At 38.2% G+C, this 14,769-nt stretch overlaps 1 protein-coding gene across 4 annotated transcripts in view; it reads right to left on the bottom strand.

Annotated features, from left to right (window-relative positions):
* XRCC4 (X-ray repair cross complementing 4) overlaps nt 1–14,769 on the bottom strand; it is a 101,719-nt gene that overhangs the window by 52,115 nt on the left and 34,835 nt on the right. For all 4 annotated transcript variants that reach the window (XM_034441235.3, XM_060690630.2, XM_034441234.3 and 1 more), the window contains 3 exons: nt 11,080–11,246; nt 8,188–8,340; nt 4,288–4,391 (listed from right to left, as the gene is read on the bottom strand). In XM_034441235.3, the coding sequence (XP_034297126.2) occupies nt 4,288–4,391; nt 8,188–8,340; nt 11,080–11,246 (424 nt within the window). The remainder of the gene's footprint in view (nt 1–4,287; nt 4,392–8,187; nt 8,341–11,079; nt 11,247–14,769) is intronic.

Here is a 14,769-nt window from a genome sequence, read left to right as displayed (position 1 = left end):
TTCCACACAGGTTTTTTAATGGTGGCGTCCACCTGCTAAATTGTGCTCTCTGAGTACACAAGGGTTGAACCATTTGAATGCAGCTATAACAGGGTTGCTAAAGGACAGAAAGGGAACCCTTGCACTAAAGAATAGAGCTCTACTGTCCTTATACAAATCTGACAGACTACTGCAATAGCACCGCTGTGTCAGTTCTGGCACAGCACAAACCATCAGGGATGGGGCACACCCATACCAGGCTGAAATGCCCAATTAGCACCTCTCTGATCCTATCCAGTACTGATGTAATGAGTGATGAAGTGTCAGGGATTTTATGAACCTTGAAATTGTCACTGATTTAAGGAGGGAAAGACTATTTTATTACTGGGACAGTCAACGATGGCTTAGTCTGACTCATGAACTCTGAAGGCAATGTCATGGAAACATAGCAGAAAAATAATGTTTTGAATACATGTTGTGCTGCATTAGGTGCAAATGGGGAAATGATCTTGCGTTCTGAAATAAATGAAACCACTTTTTGAGATAAAATAATCAATTTTTAATTGCAATGCCTCCCTAACTAACTTTACCATGATACTTTTATTTTTTGACTATCAAAAAATAGATAAATTTAACCAACAAATAATACAGTATTTCATTGGAGTGGGAGATTTGCATTGTTAAGAACTACTTCTACATAACAAATTTAGATTGCAAAATGGAGAAAGAAAGAAACAAACCAAGCCTTTTAATTGCTGAAAATACAACCAAATCAATCTGAGAATAAGTACCAGACATGACCTAAAATAATGAATAGAGTGCTTTTATTACTAATGTATACCAAACAGAAAGACTTAAATGTTATGGGAAAGAATGACAAAAAAGTAGGATAAAGTACTCTTTGCAAATCAAAGATCTGAGGATAATTTGCCAAAGACATCTGTAACAGCCCAGTCTGAGCAACAATATATGTAAACAAAATAAACCAGCTTCCCAGAGGTACAATGCTTTGCCAAAGAAAGCAGAGTCAGGTAAAAGTTATAAACAGCTAAGAGACCTATAAACATTACACTCTAATTTGTTTTGAACACATGAGAGAGCACAATGATTTACAAAGAGTCTTGCAATTTAAGTTACCCACACATTGAGAGTCTGTTTCAAATCTACTTAGGACCAAATGTCAGAGCCCTGACATTGCTTCAACATTATTTATAGGCTTAAGAATTAATGTGAGAGCAATTTCCCTTGCAAGCTGCTAAGGAGAATTCATTTATGTTTTTCCCCCTAAAAAATAACTATGTTCTTGATAATTTCATTCATTGAAAGTCTTTGATTGTTATGAGAGACCTTGGGGTATCAATTCATGATTCAGAAAGGTAGTTCTTGACTTATGACCATTTGTTCAGTGACTATTCAAAGTTACAACGTGCTGAATGAAGAGACTTACAACCCATGCAGGAAGTAATGGCTGTTGCTGTAAACAAAACTCAGCACTTGGCAGCCTGCCTGTACTAATAACTGTGGGGGGGGAGGGGGGCAAGTTGCTGTAACTCCCTCCACCTGCCAATTTCTCCATCATCTATGACCTTTTGGCCTCCTACCACCCTATGCTCCACCAGCCCAATTCATCTTTGCTTTCTTCTTGCTTCTGCTGAAAGCCAGCATCAGAGCATCCTGCAGCCAGATCAGGCAAGAAGATTGCAAAGGTGAGCTGGGATGGCAGAGTGCAGGGCAGCAGGGATCTTGGAGTGCAGGGTGGAAAGGGCAACTGGACTGGGCTAGGGTGACTGTGGCATCCCAGGATGTGGGAAGCAGCCCCAGAGCCTTGATAAACAAAGGGACAAAGATGGGGGTGGAGGGGTGAGAGAGGTGAGTGAGAGAAGTTGGAAGCAGTCCCTTATCTTACTGAAGTTCAAGGTTTGAAGGCACTGGGTGGGTCCTTGGCTAACGACCAGTAAAATTTGCTTAATGTTGGCAACAGGAATTACCAGGGTTGCGATCACTAAATGATGCAGTCCTCTGTTATCTTGCTTTATAACTACTGTACATTGCTTAATAAGTAAAATTCCAGTCCCTTGTGGATGGAGTACTTGTATTTGTATAAAAATAAAGTCAGGTCCCTCTTCCACGTATTTTATTTTTCAAAATTTGCTGATTTTTTTCACTTTATCAAAAACATACAACACTAGAAAAAGGAACAGTGAGGTTTTTCATCAAATTTCTGAGCAGAGAAATGAGTGGATGGTGTCTAAATTCCTCTGGAAGAAGAGAAATTGTCCAACAATTTCCAGTAGTCTACTACAACTTAGTGTGACAAAAGTTCTGTTACCGGAAAAGCCAAACTGAAGTTCTCTGGAGATTAAACTAAAAGGTAGAAGTTAGGGAAAGAGGATTTCACAATAAAAATGTCTTTTAACCATCTGTCTCAAAATCAATGAAAAAACAATTGCTTCCTCCTGATAATTAAAAAAATTAAAAAATTGTTTCACCAAATTAAATATAAAGCTAAAAGGGAAAAAAGTCAATGAGTTCTCTGCCTGTCAAGAAAGCTATTTTTTTCAAGTTCAGTTCTTTTTCACTACATGTCTATACTAACTGAGTTCCCTATTAATGATCATCAATTCAAGGATGCAATCAGTCTGTCTTTAGTTAAATCCAGGACTGACTAGATCAGGGGTCCCCAACCTTTCAGACCTCAGGGACCACTAACTTCATAATTTTAAATCCCGCGGATCACCTATACCTGACTAAGTGGCTCAGTGGCTAAGACGCTGAGCTTGTCAATCAGAAAGGCCAGCAGTTTGGTGGTTCAAATCCCTAGTATAGGTCTCCTGTGTGAGCAGGGAGTTGGACTAGATGACTTCCAAGGTCCCTTCCAACTCTGTTACTGTTACTTGTTACTAATATGATCGGCCTAATGACCGGCTGGGTGGGCGTGGCTAGGTAGTCATGTGACTGGATGGACTTGATGTCACTTACATCAAGGGATGCCTCGCTGGCCTCTACTCGCCCCTCCCTTCCCAGCCATTCCTCGCCTGCCCACCCGGGCTCCTTAGGGTCCCAACAGGAAGCAGTTGTTGGAGCTAAGTAGCCACCACGAGAAAGAGTTGGCAAAACAGCTGGCTCGGTTCAAATTGGATCTGGCCAAGAAGGAGGCTCAGCAGAAGCACCTCACTGAGGACTAGGACCATAGGCTTTCCAAGCAGAGGGAAGACCTGTGGGAGTGCAAGGCCAAATACCAGCCCCTGGGATGAGATGGTCAACCAGTTCCAGGCTATGAGGTAGTCCCACTGGAAAAAGGCCCTCCGGTTCTTCGCCACCCAGCAGCGCTTCCCTCCAGCCTTCGCCCAAAGCCGCATACCAGGAGGCTGAAGTAGACCTCAAGTCGGAATTTCTGCCCACCTCCGACCCACACAAAAAGACCCCAAGGGGGAGACTCTCTGCAGTAACACAAAACATTCATTGCACATATCTGTCCCAGGGGCCATAGTTTGAGGACCCCTGATTTAGTGCCATATAAAAAATGCAAATAATTTTTCTGCGGGCCACCAAAATTTTCCCAAGGACCACCAGTTGGTGACTGCTGGACTAGATCAGTGATGGCAAACCTTTTAGACACCGAGTGCCCTAACTGCGTGCATGCATGCCCAAACTGAAAGACATGCATGCTTGCATAGGCATGTGTGTTTGTGCTGACATGCATGTGTGCATGTACGGATGTGTGTGCGTGCATAGGCATGTGTGCATGTACGGACATGTGTGCATGTGCAGCAGAGACCCAAAAACCAGGTCGCCAGTGGGAGGCGGGGCATCCCAACACTGGCAGCGCGGCAAGAGGTAAGATCTTTTTCTTTCATGAGCTTCTGTTTCATTGTTTGCAGGGAAACAGAAGCTCATGAAAGAAATGCCACGGAGATCTGATCTGGGGCGGCGCTGCACGTGCCAGCAGAGAGGGCTCTGCGTGCCACCTCTGGCACGTGTGCCATAGGTTCACCATCACAGGACTAGATGGTTCTTCTTTCAGTCTACTATCTTTTTTGTAACCTATAAAGGCATTTATCATTTTTTCAGTGCCCTATCTCAATGCACAGCTTTCATTCCTGTGCTTACTATTAGAAAAATCTGAATCTTAATATTTTGATTTTTAAAGCACCGAATGGAATTACTGTACATGATTCTCTCCAAGATTAAAGATTTTAAAAATGGTATGCTTTCATATTAACTTATAATAAGGAACCTGACAGTTTGAATCAATTAAAATAGATGGTTGTAATGACATCAATGTAAACAACTTGGTCTTGGTCTTACTTGACTCTGAGGTTGTCAGTTGTATTAAATTTTCACTTTCTTCATCAGTGCTTCCTTCATAATTTTCTTTTTCAATGGTACTTTTTGAAGCAATTACTGTGTCCCTAGAAAAATACAAAACTTTATCAAAATACACCAGTACTGTAGAACATATGGAGTTCATAAACAGACAAGAAAGGGACAAAGTGCCTTAATAGAAAAAAGGAATGGTTTTAATTAATCTTACTTTATAATGTTGGGTAACATTTGTAATAGTAAATTATTTTAGAAACACATTTCTTGTTGTAATGACCTAATGACTAAAAATAGAGAAAAGAGATTTGTGTCATTCCCACCATTCTGACATTCAAGAAACTATTGAAGGTTATTTTCTCAGGCGTTGCATACAAAATTATTGTAGAACCCTCCTTTTGTCCTTTCATTTGTTTTGATTCATTTTTGAATACTTCTTTTGAATACTGGTTCTTCAGTTCAGTTGTATCATCTTCCTTCCTTCCTTCCTTCCTTCCTTCCTTCCTTCCTTCCTTCCTTCCTTCCTTCCTTCCTTCCTTCCTTCCTTCCCTACCTACCTACCCACCCACCTACCTACCCAACTATCTACCTTAGTTGTAAGTTGCAGAGTTATTTTGGAGTTGAGGGTAGGGGAAGGACCTATAAATTAAATGAATAAGTGGAAGGAATAGAGAACACATATTTTATTATATATTTTATTTGTTACTCTTGAACTTTTCACTCTTTTTCCTTTCAAATTCATTATATTCCCACATTCTATTTTCTTTTCCTAATCTCCGGCTTCAATTTTACAAAAATGTTTTAATAGCTGTTGTCCCAGTGCCAATTTGAGACATTCAAAGCTATGAAAGTCAATGTTAGTCCCATTTGTCTAAATGTTACCACTAATGTTGACAGATGCTGGTTCTCATTAAACTTTTAATATCTTATCTATGACACTATTGTATGTTTTCTTCCCAATTTATGGCACAGCAAAACTTTGTATATAACATTTCTATAATATTAAATCAAACTTTGCAGTCATTCAGTGCCTTGGGGAAAAAGTAAGTATATTTTGGTGCATGCCAAATTTATTCTAACATGAAAGATTAACCAGTGAGATAAAGTATTTTCCAATAACTAAATTCTAAAGAGATGATGCTAGAGTATGTTATCAGGAATCCTATTATATAAATTCTCACATTATATATTCAAATAGAAATAAAACAAAAATGTCATATTAAAAAATACCCCAAGGTCACAAGCCTTGTAGGTTCTATAGAGCAAAAAAATATGTATTTTTAGCCTATAAGTATGCAACATACAAAAATGTTTTCAATTATATATATTAACATCACTGCATGTTGAAGTCAATGTAATAATAAAAACAAACATAAATATAAGAAATGAAGTGGTCTCATGGTTAAATTTAATGTTTATTTAAATCCCATTTATATATTTAAATTCAAAAATTTCATCCCAAGGCAAGACTTAACCAAAGTTGATCCATGGACATAATTTTATATAAGTAAAGACATTCTTATGTCAGTGGAGTTTAGGGTACTTATGTGAATATTTTATTGGCAACAACATGGAGGTTTTGGCCATTGATTTTTTTCTAGCCTTTAAAAAAGGCAATTATTATAGATACAACTGTATAAAATCACAGCTGCCTTTTCTTGGTGTTGGCCTTCATATTCATCAAATTCTTCCTGAAAATCCAAGATGTCATAATGTACTGGCAAAGTATTTGTGTGGATCTAAGCAACATAAACTTTTGTAACTGACAGATAGAAATTTTGCCAATGTGCAGATTATCTAAGTACCTCCAAGAATTTTTGGTGTAACGCCCAGTGCCATTTTTACAATTATGAATTGACATATTTTCAAGCAATCAGTCCTGTTCACTTTCTTTCAGAATTTTAGTTTCTAGAATTCAGGAAGGGAGAAAACTTCATTCTGAAACACAACATGAAAGAAAGGCCTAGCTCTGTGATGGCGAACCTATGGCACATGTGCCAGAGGTGGCACACAGCGCCCACTCTGTGGGCACACGAGCTGTCACCCCAGTTCAGCTCTAATGTGCATGCGAGCACGCCTCCCGCCAGCCAACTGGTCTTTGGGTCTCTGCCATGCATGTGCAGGGCACATGTGGGGGGCTGCACGCACATGCATGGGGGCGTGGCCATGGGAGGGCTGCATGCGCATGCACAGGTGAAGGGGTGCAGGCACAGGGGCCATGTGCACATTGCATTTTGTGGGTTTTGTGCGCACAGTTTGGGCACTCGGTCCGGAAAAGGTTAGCCATCACTGGCCTAGCTGTACAGTACTGATGGAAAAGAAGGATCCTTCTAGCCAAGCCTTTCTTTCATACCAGAATAGATGGGGCCATCTTCCATATGCCCGCCTTCCAAAACGTTATAAGAAAGCCATACACAATTCAGACAAGGCCACGTGCACATTGGGCAAAAGGCAACTGCGGCCTCAGGAAGAAGGTATGCCTCATGAACAGTGGCAGGAGGAAGACAGCAAAGGTTAGTTGGAGGCCAGAAGGTCCAGAGTGACAATGCCTGCACGATTAGTGAGTTCAGGGCAACTATAAGTGCAAAGATGGGCTGGGGAACATAGGTAGATGGAGGAGCTTGCAGTCATATGTGCGGGCCAGCTGCTAAGCGCCTAAAATTTTAATCACGTGACTGCAGAGGTGCTGCAATGGCTGAAACCTCAGGGACCACACATATCTACCACTTGTTCAGCACTGCCATAACTTCAAAAGGTCATTGAATGAATGGTTAAACCCATGAAACCTGTATTTATTTCATTTATAGATGTGTATTGACCTCTGGGTGACTCTTATCGTATTCCTAAAAGATGGAGAGTACCAATGGTGGGTTTCAATATTTTTTTACTACAGGTTCTGTGGGTGTGGCTTGGTGGGCATGGCATGGCTTGGTGGGCATGGCTTGGTGGGCGAGGCAGAGGAAGGATACTGTAAAAACTCCATTCCGTCCCCAATCCAGGGGAAGGTTACTGCAAAATCCCCATTTCCTCCCAATCAACTGGGACTTGGGAGGCAGAGAATAGATGGGGGTGGGGCCAGTCAGAATTTTTACCACCGGTTCTCTGAACTACTCAAAATTTCCACTACCGGTTCTTCAGAACTGGTCAGAACCTGCTGAAACCCACCTCTGGAGAGCAGCTCCTACAAGGAACATCTTAAATACTTTCAAAATGTTCTGATGAGTGTTACATATAAACTTTGAATCACAATTTGGGCTTGGAAAACAGATTACAGCATGGTCCTAATATCATTAGCATTATAATACTATTGTTACTGAAAGCTCTGCACATTTTGATATTTTTTGAATTATATATGAATACAGAGTGACTTTATCCAAAAGCCATCTGTTTTCTTTCAGCTGGAAACAAATCTTGAAATCTTATTAAGAAAAACGGCCACTTTTAGGCCCATTGTTAGGTTCAATGGCATCAACACAAGCTGTAATATTTTTTTTAATGAATTTAAAGGGAATAAACTTTATCTTCAATTAGTATGCTCTAGCAGTCACAGACCCATAAATAGATCCTTTGCAAGAGAAAATAGTTTGTAGATTTCATTTGTCATTAAATAATTATTTTATTTTTAAAAATATAAATGCAGTTTAATAAATAAATTAAACAGATTAAATTATTAAATAGAATGCTTCAAATATACACTACAATTAATGCATCATTGCCATTCATGAGAATGCTGAATTGCTAAAGTTCTTCTATAGAACTAAGTAATATATTACTTCATTTCAAGGACACACAGTCCTTGAACTTTGAAGCCTGTATAAGATAGAGAACAGAACTACATCTATTTCATGCATGATGTTTATTTAGTGGAAGGAAAGTAATAAATTATACCCTGCTTGTGCAGTTTCCGGTATTGTTTCTTCAACTTCTTTTAAATGTTTCTGTAAACTTCTTATCTTTGCTTTCTTTTCATTAAGGACCAAGACAAATCGCTTATAAAGATCAGTTTCCAGTTCTTCTTTAGCTTCAACACATTTTTGTAATCTTAAAAATAAATGCCGCTGTTAATTATATAATAAAGAATACGAGAGGTTTTTTAAAAAAAGAACAAAAACAAAAAATACTGTGCTGACCTTCCTGAGAAGCTTAAATCAAAGTCATCGAGTATGGCAGAAATGATGAAAGTGAATAGAAGCACAACTATACCAGGAAAATTATTTGATTATGATTTCATTATAGACACAAATATTATACATATTTATTGATTTTACATTTGAGAGAGATAATTATTTTAATAGAATATCAAAGATACATGCTGAATTTTTAAAAGCCTATATAATGGCTTATGAAAAAATCTGAAAATATTCAGCTTCATACTGAACATTGTCAGTTTACTTGCACAATGGATATTGCTAGCATGCATACTGTTAGCATCTTGAAAGTAAAGGATCCTCTTCTAGCATCTTATTTGCTGTAACAATACCTTTCGCTCCCTCAGTGTCCCAGTGGACTGAGAGAAAGCATCCTAAGAGCTAGTTTGCCTGCCAATAAATGAATTTGGGATTAAAGCCGCCAGTGATAGCAGCTATTTTATAAATAGGTCATTTTGTTAGTACTGCCACATGTGTATCAGGACCATATGAACTCTTGTTCTGCTGTAGTCTCGTTAACTAGAAAATCAAAGTATTGCCAAACTTTCCAGAAGTGCAATCATTTGTCATGCTACTAAACGAGCACTAAAACCTTGTATCTGCATATAGTAATAGCAAGTTGTTACTGCTGTTGGGGATTTAGCCATCAAAACATCTATCCACAACAGGAACTAAATATATCTGATATAATACTAGGGGTGTGTGTGTGTGTGTGTATTATATCACAATTCTACATGCATCATCCTACAAGTAAATGCAAAATGCAATGTGGAATTGGAATACTGTAATAGGATTTGGTACTAAAGTCTTCTAATTTAAAAGCACATTTCTTCTTGTACATTAAATGATTACATAGATTTAAAACTTTTATTTATATCAAATACCGTATTTTCCGGCGTATAAGATGACTTTTTAACACATGAAAATCTTCTCAAAAGTCGGGGGTCGTCTTATACGCCGGGTGTCGTTCTCCTGTAACCAGGCAGACCAGCCCGAAAGGCTCTGACGAGCCTTAAATGGCTCTGGCGATCCCAGCTCTGACGATCTCAGCTCTGACGATCCCAGCTGAGTTCCCTGCAACTCAGCTGGGATCGCCAGAAACCATGTAAAAGGAAAAAAGTTTTTTCCCTTTTACTCTGACGATCCCAGCTCTGACGATCCCAGCTGAGTTCCCTGCAACTCAGCTGGGATCGCCAGAAACCATGTAAAAGGAAAAAAGTTTTTTCCCTTTTACTCTGAGGATCCCAGCTCTGACCATCCCAGCTGAGTTCCCTGCAACTCAGCTGGGATGGCCAGAGCCATGTAAAAGAGAAAAAGTTTTCCCCCTCCAGCTTGCTTACCTCAGCTGTTAGTCGCAACGCTTGCCTTGCTTTGCTTGCCTGAATCTATTCAGGCAAGCAAGCAACTCCCTGCCTGCAATCAAGCAAGGAGGGAGTTGTGGACTTCAACTCCCAGAATTCCTCAGCCAGCAAAGCAAAGCTGGCTGAGGAATTCTGGGAGTTGAAGTCTACAAGTCTTAAAGTTGCCAAGGTTGGAGACCCCTGTTCTATTGGGTAAGTTTTTTTCCCCTTTGGGAGCTTTAAAAAAATAGTCAATTGGGGTTTTTTTAGTTGTTCTTTTTTAGACCTAGCCATTTAAAGTTTAGGAAGTTTTAAATTTAGCTTTCATATAAAAATAAAAATAAAATAAAATAAAATAATATTTGTGCAGCTTTCTGAGATTTAGTGTGTTTCTGTAGTGTTTCACTCCAACTACACAAACACACAAAATCTCACAAAGCTGTATGTGGAATTTTGTGTGTGTAAAGTGTGAAAGTTGGTTTTTTGGACTTTTTGTGGCTGTGTGAGGTTCCTGCTTGTTGCAGGGGCCATTTTGGGTCTAGCACAGCTGCTTTTACATTGTAGGTGAGCCAGTTGATGTTTTTTAATTTTTATTTGGTGTGCATTGGAAGAGGGGCAGTCTTATATGGCGAATATAGCCCAAACCCTATATTTTAACAGGAAAAGTTGGGGGTCGTCTTATACGCCCAGTCGTCTTATACGCCGGAAAATACGGTAGATTTGAGTCATCGCACAGTAGTCCATGTCAAAATGTTAGAAAACATAGCTTTTACAGCTTTATCTACTAAATGACTCCATAAATGACAAATAATCCTATGATGTGAATATTTAATAGCTAATAAATAATTCAACTAATTTAAATGCAAATGACTGGATATCATTACTGCGGAGATCAATTCAGTAAATCTTCCTAGAAACATTAGAGCTACTGATCAACTACCTGAAGAACTCCTGTACATAAATTAAGTTTTAATTAGTTGGGGGAGTGGTAAGAGGGAACAGCCTAGAAATGATAAAAATGCAAGCAATTTATCAATAAATATCTTGGTGCAATATATCCTAGGAAGATTCAAAATTTTCAGTACTTTAAACAGTGGGAAAATTTACTTCTCTGTTTTCACTGGTGTATATAATCCAACAAAGGTCATATCCAACTGATTTAAATTAACTTTAAATCAACTTTATTAATCCCTGGTTTAGTAAATAAGCATTCTATTCACATAATAAAAAGTATGAGGGAATCAGAAGAAAATAATAAAAAAAACACCTGTGAATATTATTTTTCAACTTACTGCTCTTGGATGTCATCCAGATTACTCAAAAGCCTTTCATTCTCTTTTTGTAGATGATCATTTTTGGCATGTAGTTCTTTTACACAATCTAGGCAATAGGTAATCAACTCTCTAATGACTTCAGATGAGTTTGTAACTTTCTGTAATATCAATGATCCAAGGCTAAACTAGAACAAAAGAAAGTAAACATTATTTGGATATAAAAGGCCCTGAAATTCATTTGTACATCCATCATACAAGACAAAAGGGGGCGGAAAACAATGAATGTTTATCTGATTATTCCTCCTAATTACCTAATGCATCAGTACTGATTTTTCAACTTAGGTGAGGGGGAAAATTGTAAGTACACTTAGTCATTTTAAAAATATCTATAACTGACATTAAAAATTGAAAGCTTTGTTGATGTTGGATGGAAAAGATGGATTCTTAGAATACAAGAAAATATATTAGATTTATTTTCAATGGAAGATTAACTACACAAGTAATCAGTCAGTCAACAAAATAGAATTTCAATCTTTCTGCATGTTGTATTTTTGTGCTTCATTGCTAATAACATCAATGTGTGTTTACAGACAATGTTTAAATTTCATTCATTTCATGTTAATTGTCATACTTTCCTCCCATTTCCACAGTTCCATGGTTTAGGCATAATATTATCAAAACTAATTAGAAGACACATAAAAATACTTTAACAAAAAAGTGAAATCCAATAAAGAAAACTATGACATGCCATTATAACAATAAGCAGTTACAATTTTAGATATATATTTCACTAATGCAAACATTATTTAACTTATGTATTTCTAATACATTTACACAATGATCTTATTTTAGCTTATTGTACCCTGTATGAATAAGTTTTTATATTTCATTGTATTTGTCTATACAAAGCCTACATCTACAGGCAATCTTCTTATAAATAGCAAGTGCAATAAGGTCTTTAGTGGTGCACCATTGAGAAACTTGAAAAAACAGGTTAGAGATAGATTCTCACGCATAAAATCGACATGGTTGCTAAGAGTAAAAAAATGATGTAATCAATCAATCAGTCATCAATCAATCACTAACCTAGCAAAATACAATGAATATGATGGAAGCTGCTGCATACTTCTCTCCCTCCCTCAGTCTCCAAATAAACCCTTCTTGAGGGCATCATCAACCATGCTTAGGTATTGGCTTATTAACATGATAATACACATGTCATCTATAAAGTTCCTTATCATCATAGGTAACAGTTATCAAATTAGACGGTATTAAATGAGGATTGAACAAGTTCATGGAGAATTGAGCTGCATTGACTAAAGGCTTAATGGATATTTGCTATTTCTGGAATATAGGCAACTTGCTTTGAATAATAGCTAATAACCATTAACAGGAGAGGAAAGATATTTTTTCCTGTCTTTATGAATGAGCCTACTGGATGCATCTGCTTGGCAATGTGTGGCATAAAATGCTACATCAGATTCATCTTGATTCAGCAGGTATCTTCCTGTGTTGTATACTATATTATGGCTATAGCAGTGGTGGGTTGCTACCGGTAGCAGCGGCGGGAAGCTCCGCCCACTCACCCAGATGACTCTGCGTATGCGCAGAAGCTTTTAAGCATGTGCAGAAGTGTTGTGCGCGCCCATGAGCAAACTGGTAGCAAACGAAATTGAAATCCACTACTGGGCTATAGGTAGTCTTCTTTAGTGTGTGCCTAATTTAGCAACCATTTGCAGTTACATCAATGATGAAAAAGCAACTTTATGATCAGTCCTCACATTTATGATCTTCACAAGCAGGTAAAGGAGAGCTGAAGTAAGATCATAAGCAGAACTGCAGTTTCACCTAACAATAGGTTCGCTTTAATGACTAAGTCACAGGTCCCAACTGTGATTGCTACATATAGAATACCAGTATCTTACAACATGGCCCACTCTGCAACCAAGTTGTAAGTACCCCCAGGGAGGTCCGTCATAACTTTGAACAGTCGCTAAGCAATCAGTTGTAAGTCAAGTACTATCTGTAATGTTTCAAGGAGAAATGCTTCACTCATGTTAATATGCCTTTTTAAATGCTTTCTGGGGCCTTAGCAAGTAAGTCTTCATTTGAAAGAAGGAAAACAAAAGAGCTTGACTCCATGCAGACTCTCTGTTTACATATTATCTGTTAATATACAGGGCAAACTGATCAAACAGTTACTTCTCTCTTTCCTATATTACTCCGTGTAAGAATTACCAAGTAATAAGCAATCAGTTACAAATATGAGACTACAAATAGTTTGGATAACCATTTTAACTGATACTGCTACAACTTAATAGCTAAATATAAATTTAGCCTTGCTATCATGCTTTTGAAATAAGGACAAAGCATGGCGAAGTTGGCAGAACAATATGATGAATAGTTTTAGCATTTTAAAAAGCCAAGTAGCATAGCATATCACAATATGCATGGTGCACATAAACAGAAGCATGTTAATGTTACCTCTCAGTTAACCCAATATTCATAAACAGATTGACATTTAAGAAAATTTATGAAACTATGAAGTGTCTAGAGCCATGATGGCAAACCTATGGCACGCGTGCCACGAGTGGCACACAGAACCCTCTCTGCAGGCATGCGAGCTGTTGCCCCAGCTCAGCTCCTCCACGCATGCCTACATGCCTCCTGCCGGTCAGCTGGTTTTCAGGTTTCTCCCATGCATGTGTGAGGAGACACATGCATGCATGAAGGTAGGGTGCATGCAGGTGTCATGCATGCATGCGTGGGGTCACTTGCACATGCACAGGGCAGGGTGCATGCAGGGGGTTGCGCACATGTGTGGTGCATGGGGCGCATGCAGGGGGCAGGCGCGGGGGGCTTGCTCATTTCATTATGGGTGTGCGCGCACGCGCTTTCAGCACTCAGTGCCGAGATGGTTAACCATCACTGGTCTAGAGTAACTGTTAAGTATTCAGACACCATGTCTTGAGAACTTCTTCCTCTTTGAGTTGTTGCCCTTTTACTTTCAAAAGTCATGGAAATTATATGTGTTTTTCAAATTTACACTTGGCATTGATGTGACAATATAAATACAGTGATTTTATTTACTTTATAGAAATTATTATCAACAAAGAGCAGGGTTTTTTTTTCAATGACAGTAATTGAAATCATATCCTTCTAGAACTTGTCAGAATGTTAGAGGTTTCAGCTATTGAAGGCAAAGAGTTTTTCTACTCTGCTGTTTGACTCCAAGGTTGGAAATTCATAAGAAGAAGCATGAGATAATGCCTAGACTAAGGCAAAATATGCAAGTTTCTAAACAAAGCACTAGAAATATTTTGCCCTCATATGCAATAGCGCTATTCTCATTCTCAAATAATTACAGCTGGTTTTCTTAATATAGACTCATTTTTGGAAACTGAAGTCCAAAATCATCCCTAGCTAAATGTAACTAACAAATTACTTTTAAATCACATATAACAACAAAAATATATTGATATATTCAGGAATTTTACAATATGGAAAAGCTTAATTTGGATCGCAATTAGTGTATTTAACGGCTATGACACTGGCAACATCCTCTCACACCTCAATTTATTTCGTTAGTGAGCTCCAGCCTCATTTGACTGCAATGCCTAGGAGTTATTTTTCTACTTAAAAATGTTTTTCAGAATACTTTTGTCCTTAAATACAGTTATTGGCAAAAAATTTCTTTACCGTCTACTG

This window comes from Pantherophis guttatus, chromosome 2 (assembly GCF_059756535.1).
Source record: "Pantherophis guttatus breed Tessera chromosome 2, ASM5975653v1, whole genome shotgun sequence".
Taxonomy (NCBI): domain Eukaryota; kingdom Metazoa; phylum Chordata; class Lepidosauria; order Squamata; family Colubridae; genus Pantherophis; species Pantherophis guttatus.
Note: the sequence above shows the minus strand (reverse complement) of the source record. Positions and strands in the feature narration are given on the sequence as shown.